Source organism: Zonotrichia albicollis, chromosome 8 (assembly GCF_047830755.1).
Source record: "Zonotrichia albicollis isolate bZonAlb1 chromosome 8, bZonAlb1.hap1, whole genome shotgun sequence".
Taxonomy (NCBI): domain Eukaryota; kingdom Metazoa; phylum Chordata; class Aves; order Passeriformes; family Passerellidae; genus Zonotrichia; species Zonotrichia albicollis.
This window is the reverse complement of record NC_133826.1, coordinates 6,048,470-6,056,400: the sequence shown is the minus strand read 5'-3', so window position 1 is coordinate 6,056,400 and position 7,931 is coordinate 6,048,470. Positions and strand designations below refer to the sequence as shown.

Here is a 7,931-nt window from a genome sequence, read left to right as displayed (position 1 = left end):
TTCAAGCTGGAAACTCTGCATGCCTACAAGGTATAAGTGCACAATATCTGTTTGTATATGCCACTTATGGAAAGGTCTCTTCACACTCCTGTGCAACTTCAGGAGTTTCTGCCAGGGTGGAATAATTCTGGAAGCAACTTTCAAACTTTGTGTTCCACCTGCAGCATCTGCCATCTTTTGTGAAGGCTGAAAATCCTGACTCTGCTTTACCTTTGCAGATCTTTACACAGAAAATTTGTCTGTGTATAATTTGGTAAGGTTCCCACACATTTTTGGCACAAGTGAAACTGTGGTTTCCTTTGATACTATCGTGGCATGAAGTTCCAATGTGGTAAGCCACATCTTACTTTGATAACCTATCAAGCATTTCCTATCCAGCATTTCCTAAAACCATGTTTGCTGATTAATTAATTTTTCTTTGAAGGCCCCAGTCTAGGAGAGTAAGAAGCTGTAGAGCTAAATTGTGTGGCATGTTTTAGTGCTGGAAAACCTCAGAGCAGAAGGAGAAAATAACTTGCAGTCAGCTAACAGAGGAAAACAGGTGATGGAGAGAAATTATGTGCCCAAGCCAAAACTTCTCCACATTCCTTACTTGACATCTGTGTGAGAGCCATAACCACTGACTTCAGATGAACATGCTTTAAATATCAGGAATACAAAGTTAAATCTTTATTTGGAGATTTGTACAGAAAAACGATCCAGTGGAATAGTTAGAAAGGCAGTCCAAGGCAAGGAGTTAAGTGCACAGAGTGGTGTCATAAAAATAATCCTAAGAAATCAGTGGATCTCCAGAAACTCAAGGGAAGCAGAAAGCCTTATTTGCCGGTGAACCGAGGTGGGCGCTTCTCCCTGAAGGCAGCCATCCCTTCCTGACGGTCTTGGGTGGGAATATTCTACATGAGAAAAGAAATAAAACAGAGGTATGTTTTCCATTCACAAGTCTGATGTGTTTTTAAGTCCTGACTAATTTGGCAGTAGTGGTGTGAGACTAAGTTTGCTTTTCTTTCAATGATAAAATTCCATGGTTTGCAAGTAGAAAAAAACAGGGTTGCAGTGTAAGTTTGTAGAGTAACTCACAAACAAAGCACCTAAGAAAAATACCATAGATCTATATGGGAAAACAGTTTCCCATAATCTTCATTCTTCATCTTAAAATCTGAGAGACACATTATATTGTAGTATTGTAATACCCTGTATTGTTCCATTAGCTGGTTCATGCTCTCAAAACCTGCCACAGTGAACTTCAAGAGGAATCATTTTGAATTTATTAAACTAAAACCATTTGCAAAGCTCATTCCATAACTAACATACAGTTGTTCCTTTCGGGAATGAATTCTGAAGGCAGATTACCTGGGCATAACACATCCCCTCAATAGCCATCCCTGATGCAATGTCAACCTGGAAGGAGAGGAAAGGTGAGAGGTTTGTCTGAAGTACAGCCCTCAGAGCTCTCAAATCAATCAGAGCACTCAGTCACTCTCAAACAGTCAGAGTAAGTGATCTTCACTCCAAATTAGAAGTACAGTAATACTATCTGTAGAAAAAAAAATCCTGCCATATTCCTTTTATCTTAAAAGAAATCTTTTAAAACCTCTGAAATGTTTTTAAATGTCTGATATAAAGAAAAATTTTATAACACATCTGTTCTAACTGTAGTAATTTGTAAGAGCTAATCTGTTTTACTGTAGTAATTTGTAAGAGCTGCTAATCTTTTCATTCACTTCAGTATTTAAACAAAAATAATTATTACCTCCATTCCTTTGTTTATTGCCAGTTTTCCCATTTTCACAGCAAATGGTGCCTTTATTAAAAACAGAAAACAAACCACAACAAATACTTTAAAATAATTAAATTGCTATAAATAATTAATTTATAACAGATTAATTGTTATATTATTATTTTGCTCCAAATGACATCTTAGTCTACAGAAATCTGCAGTGAGCTAGTAAGTACTTTATAAAAATCAATTTGGTGTTGTGTGCAGTTCACAGATGAGCACAGTGTGAGTTTCAATGTCCTGCAGGTCTGTGTGGCTGGGGGCTGAACCTGCCCTGTGGGTTAAGCAGCTGGATGTTAACACTTGCTCCAACAGAAACTGCATTCACAAAAAGGAACAGACTTTAAAAGACTTAAGGATCAGGAACCAAGACTTCAGTATTTCAGAGAAAGGAAACTCAGGTGTTTGTTTGCTCTCTGAAGGGGAGCACAAAGGCTGCCTTTACATTGGTGCCATGAGCAATGCACTCACCTGGGGCAGGATTTCTTTAGCCAAAGTCAGAGCTCTCTGGTAAGCTGCATCTCCCTCGCTGTTCTGTGGCACTGAGTGATTGACCAGCCCCATGGAGGCTGCCTGTTCTCCATCAACCTGTCTGCCTGTGAAAATGAGCTCCTTGGCAAGACCTATTCCAACACATCTGGGCAGGCGCTGGGTTCCACCTTAGGACAACAGGGAAAACACCATTTTCCATTTCTGACAAATGCCTCACTAGGATTTTGTCTCCTTAGAAAAGCAGGAACCTTAAAAAATAAGTGGATCATATGTTTTTTTAATAACTACAAGCTGAAGATGTTAACATTTTGAGAGGCATCTGAAAGACTTCATTATTTTGATAAAAAAGAAAAAGTATAAAGGGACCTTCCTACATTCAGAGTAAGTCTGAGACAGAACTCTTGATTCATAGATCTCTTTTGTGACTGTAAGATGCTACTTCTAATTTACATTCAAAACACTTCAAGTGTTCACGAACACACTCCAATGGCAAAATATTTACAATACAGCTGAGAAAGTGAGATTTAATGAATATTGATGAAGGTTTAATGAAGGTTAAGATTTAATGAAGGTTACCTGCTCCAGGCAGAAGTCCTCGTGTGGTCTCAATAAGGCCCATTTTAGCTGATGAAGCTATAAAAAAAATAAACGTAGAGTTAGCTACGTTTTCATTTGTATAACTAGAAGTTTTCCAGATTGAACTGATCAATAAAATTAGAAACTGTCAACAATGAGCTGGAACTCCATTTCTCCAAGTAGCCAGAAAGTCTGAATACTACAGTACTTACTCCATATCTGTCTCAAGTCTGCTTACCCCAGTGTAGCAATTTTAGCTAGAAAAATGAACCTCACGTCCCTGCTAGGTAAAATATAATGGATGGAGGCACAGAAACAGAAGAAATAAGTCTTCCAACGCAAACTGATTTAAGCTGGGAAGGTTAGATGTAGCCAGAGTATATGTGATCCAGTATTAAGTTACTATAACTATTCAATCTTACTAATAAATAGTTTTCCAAAGGAATCCTAATCTTACCTAAAAATAGGTTTTACTTTTTAAGCACGGGAACTACTTTCCAAATAACTAAATGTCACCATTTCTGTACAACCTTCTGTTAGATTTCTCTCAAGCTTCTGGACTCTGTTAACAATCCCCTGCCATGTGTGTAAGTTCTCTCTAAATGCAGCATCAGCTGCCAGGAGGTTGCCACACTGAGCAGCACAAACCTGCCACTCGGAGGTCACAGGCCAGGGCCAGCTCTAATCCTCCACCCAAGGCGTAGCCATCGATTGCAGCGATCGTGGGCACGGGCAGGGCAGCTGCAGAACAGAGCACACATTGCACACTTGTGTTCCACAGGTTCTGTTTCACACGGCTCTGGAATTTAAATCCTTACATTCTAAAGCTTTCAGTTCAGAATTTCTTAAGGATTCGTTTTCTCCTGCCACAAGTTTTTGCTCTGGAAACAGTAAAAATTGTCTTCTTGCACTTCTCCCTTCTTTGTAAGAATGCAGAACATGCTTCTTCCATGCAAAGAAGCTTGCAAACAAAGTACAACAATGCAAAACAGTCCTCTCCTTGCAAATTTGTGACATGGACATTCATCTGTTGCAGCTAAACAGCCAAAGAGAAGACACCATCCCTGGGCCCTGCCACAACGCTCAGTTTTTGTGGTGCTTTTGTTAGCCAAGGCTCCTGAAAACAGGAACAGTAAACACTGTTTAACTGGGTTACCTCATAGCTGAGGAGCTTGATGTACCTGGAGATTAGCTTCTTGATACTTTTTTAAATACTCAGACAGCTGGATGCAAACTTCTGAGGTGAGCTGGTTCTCTGTTGTAACCACCCCTCTGACTGCTCCTGTCATTTTTTAAAAATTATTGCAATTCTGATTGGTATTTGACTTCGGTACTTCTTTCTAGTGAGAGCAGAATAATTCATAAATAGGGGAAGAAAACTACTTGCAGAAGCTCATATTCATTTTGCAAAGAAAAAGAAAAGGGAGGTGAGGGAGTTGTAGATACAACCCTCCCTGACATTGCACAAATCCATTTAGCAAATCCAATCAGAGATTCAAATCCATGTTCTTAGGTCTGTGCCACATTTTGAGTGTTTCTGAACATGTACTGGAAGTGGGACAACCAACACAGCACTTGCCTCCCCAGGATTCCACAGAAGTGTGGAATAAATAAATGCTTTATTGGAGCAGGTATTTATCACATAGGTGTGCATGTGCTTTGTTGTGCATAAGAAACACATCTTGTCCTTGGAGGGGCAGCAGGATGGTTGGGATTTAATTCTAATTGGATCTTTCTTTCAAGCATAAGCTGAAGCCATTTGGAAAGCTACTCCTAGGTAGATAACCTGCTGGTTATTCCCTCCTTCAGCATTTCTAAATTGCTGTTTCACTACAAATGGCCTAGGATAGATTTTCCAACTGATGTAATCCTTTACCTATTTCATCCATAAGATTTCTCAGTCTTCTAACAAACTCTCCAACTTCTGCATCATCCATCTTTGCACGTTCCTTTAAGTCTGCTCCTAAATAAAGGAGAAAAAGGTTGGAATCCAGGAAAAGACATCTGAAATCTCCCTCTCAGAGGACAGACCATTTAAAAAGTCTGAGCATTCCAGTTAAGTAAGGTCCATGGAAGTTGGAGTGTGGACATTTGGGCTGCAGCAGTAACGAGAGTGCCCCTCTGTGCCCTTTTGACAGATTTATTTTCATTTCTTTTAGCACTCATTTCCAAGTGCACTATCTGATTGGCACACAGCCCTAAGAGCAACCACATTTATTGAGAATGGTTTGCAGAGCCTTTGCTACTCACCTGCACAGAACACTCCTTTCACCTGGCTCTTGAACAGCACCACCCGCACCTGCTCATCGAAGCGGAGCTGTTCCAGGGCACTGAACAGCTACGGGGAGGGAGTGCACACAAGAGAAGAAAAAATTTAAGCATGTGGATATACACTGAACTGATAGCAAGTTCCTAATCTATGATACAAGTGTTTGGGTTTTTTTCCCTGCAGGTGCCAGAAAATTCATGGAAATCATGTCAGTGGAACCTGCAGGTTTTTCCACTACAAATTCAGAATGACACATTTCCCCATCTCTTTTTTCCTTCCACTTAGAGATGAATCTTTGCTGTATCTAAAAACTTCCCTTCCTGTCTAGGCATGAGCCAGACCTTCTATAGGATGTGTCATCCTTGAACATTTCACCTGCCAAGGTGTGACAATGAGTATGCTTTTGTGGTAATGACACAAGTAAGGACATTCACTTGCATCTGAGTTAACTTCAATAAATTAACTTCAATTAGCTAACTTAAATAACCCAGATATCCCTGTCCACATCTGAGGCAGTAACTGTTACATTCTCTTTTCCTCAGGGTTCACCTGTCTTGTCCCAATGCCATTTCCCACTGCCCTTCATCATAAAGCAATTTTTAGATTTCCCACCACTATTCTCACTGCAGTTAGTTATTGATCATGGTTCCAAACACACAGGCCAGGCCCATACTCACTTCATTTACAAATACTTTTCCCAGTGAATTTCTCGCGTGGGGTCGGTTCATTAGGATTTCAGCAATACCTTAGTAATAGGAGACAATTTCAGTTATACTTCATTTAGTTCTCTGGCACAGTAATTCAACTGGGAATATTATCTGCTTATGCTGCATCTTATCCTTCCTGAAAATGCATATAAGTATATTCTAAAACAATCGGTTATTTTAAAACTGGACGTGGCACACCATGTCTACAAAACCCAGCTGGGCAGAACAACTGTAAAATTCAGCAGGCCTGTAAAAGTCTATGAGGAAGCGGACTTTTAGAAATCGGGACATCAAAGAATATATATCTAAGAATCACTGCAGAAATGGGGAAACAAAACCCAAACAAACAAACAAAAGCCCAAATGGTGCATCTTAGGTTTCTCCTTTGAATGTTATTTAATTTAATTTTTATTGTACAGTCTTGCTCTGTTCCAGTACATTTCCTAATTAAGGAAACCATCCTCTTGGGATTGCTGTTTGCATGAGAACAGCACAGACAGGTCACTCTCAGTTCACGTTCCAGAACCATTTTGAAAGTGAACTCCATTTAATTTCAACATTATAAGCTCATCAGCAGAAAGGACTCTACTCAAAGTTCCTAAGTCCAAGCAGAAAAATAAAACCACAACATCTACCTACTTCTCCTTAGCACATGTGATTGGTAAATTATTATCCAATGGCTTCTGTATGCTTGGGAGAGAAAAATAAAAAAATCTTTTGGTTTTTTGTCTGGACTTCTTCTCACTTCCCAGGCCTTGACATTGGAAGATGCTGTTGCTGTGCTGTAGGTGCACAGCTGTACCTTGCACCTGCCTTGCTTGGTCTTTCAGCCCTGCTGGAAGGTCTCTGTTTATTCCTCTGCCTATGGCAGTGGCCAGCTGCTGAACCAGAGATGTGTGGTGCTGGAACAGAGACACGAGTGAACAGCGGCAACCAGCCAAGGAAATGTACAGCTCGTAACCACCTAATGTCTTTGTAACCAGCAAAATACCGAGAACTGTTTATAAACTCCTGCAACAGTTACACAGAAAGTAAATCCCTGGCAATCTGAACCAAACCTCAGACTGCTTCGTGGCTCTCATGGATAAATGTGCACAGACACGTCAAGGTCCTGTCCTACCTTTATCACTGCACGTTAATGGTATTAGAAAAATCTAAAGTATGCACACCAGAACTTCTTGCGTTGAGGTCGCATGCACGCATAACTTTAGGGGGGAAAAAGTATCTAACTATTCATTCTGCAGCAGCGTTTTGAAAAAAAAGTATCAAGGCATTGCTGAAAGCAGAACAACAAGGTGCGCCCCGGGCTCGGCAGGGCTGTCACCCCCTTGTGGGGGAACACACGGCCGCGCTCACGCCAGGCCGAGTGGTTCCGCCGGGAACGGCAGAAGCGGAGCCGCGCCCCGAGCCCGGCACTCACCGCCGCCGGCCGCGCTCAGCTGCACCTCCGCGCCCCGCGGCGCCCCGGCCGCGCCCGCCCGGCCCCGCGCCCCGCGCAGCGCCGCGGGCACCGCCCGCCACAGCCGCAGCAGGGCCATGGCCGCCGCCGGAACCGGCACGGGCTGGCCGGGCCCCGCCCCCGGGGGAACGGCCCCTGGCAGGGGAGCCGGCAGCGCTGACAGCCCGCTGCCGGGGAGCGGGGGAGGAGCGTGAGGCGGGAAACAAGGGCGCCACCACAAACAGCGCTGCCAGGAGCTTGGCTGGAGCTGGCACCTCCTGTGCGGGGTGCAGCCCGGTCTGTGGGAGGCAGGAGGTGATTTGCGTTCTGCCCGAGCCGTGGAGGTTCCCAAGGATGACGGAGTGAGGGAAGGGGGAAGTTGAGTGGATGAAGGGTCAGATATTCAGGTCTCACTGTAAATAAATCCGTAGGTAACAAGCAGCATTTCAGAAAAAGAGAAGGATCTCGTCAAGTATCCATCCCAAAGACATCTCTGGAGGAAAAGAGTTACAGAGCCGCAAGATCAATTGGATTGACAAAGACCTCTGAGACCATCAAGAACTGCCTATGACTGATCACCACCTTGTCCCCTAGACCATGGCACTGAGTGCCACGTCCAGTCTTTCCTTAAACACCTCCACGGGCGGTGACTCCAGCACCTCCCTGAGCAGC

The 7,931-nt window shown here is 42.8% G+C and overlaps 1 protein-coding gene across 2 annotated transcripts; it reads right to left on the bottom strand.

Moving 5' to 3' along the window:
* Window positions 1-647: 647 nt before the first annotated feature.
* On the bottom strand, window positions 648-7,411 carry ECHDC2 (enoyl-CoA hydratase domain containing 2). 2 transcript variants are annotated; one of them, XM_005482268.4, is made up of 10 exons: window positions 7,242-7,409; window positions 5,792-5,859; window positions 5,096-5,183; window positions 4,722-4,808; window positions 3,494-3,586; window positions 2,846-2,902; window positions 2,249-2,436; window positions 1,751-1,801; window positions 1,351-1,398; window positions 648-893 (listed from the first exon to the last, which is right to left on the bottom strand). In XM_005482268.4, exons 1-10 carry the CDS (start codon window positions 7,357-7,359, stop codon window positions 816-818), a joined length of 876 nt encoding a protein of 291 aa, XP_005482325.4. In that variant the 5' UTR covers window positions 7,360-7,409; the 3' UTR covers window positions 648-815. The 2 variants fall into 2 exon arrangements, with proteins under 2 accessions (XP_005482325.4, XP_074401889.1); XM_074545788.1 differs by lacking the exon at window positions 1,751-1,801 and having other exon boundaries at window positions 7,242-7,411.
* Between the last annotated feature and the right edge of the window lie 520 nt (window positions 7,412-7,931).

Coding starts and splice junctions, on each gene's coding strand:
- ECHDC2 (XM_005482268.4), bottom strand. CDS start 7,359: ATGGCCCTGCTGCGGCTGTGGCGGGCGGTGCCCGCGGCGCTGCGCGGG. Junction 3,587..4,721: donor AAATCTTATGGATGAAATAG/GTAAAGGATTAC, acceptor TCTGTTCTGCAG/CTGCCCTGCCCGTGCCCACG. Junction 2,437..2,845: donor AGGACTTCTGCCTGGAGCAG/GTAACCTTCATT, acceptor TGTTGTCCTAAG/GTGGAACCCAGCGCCTGCCC.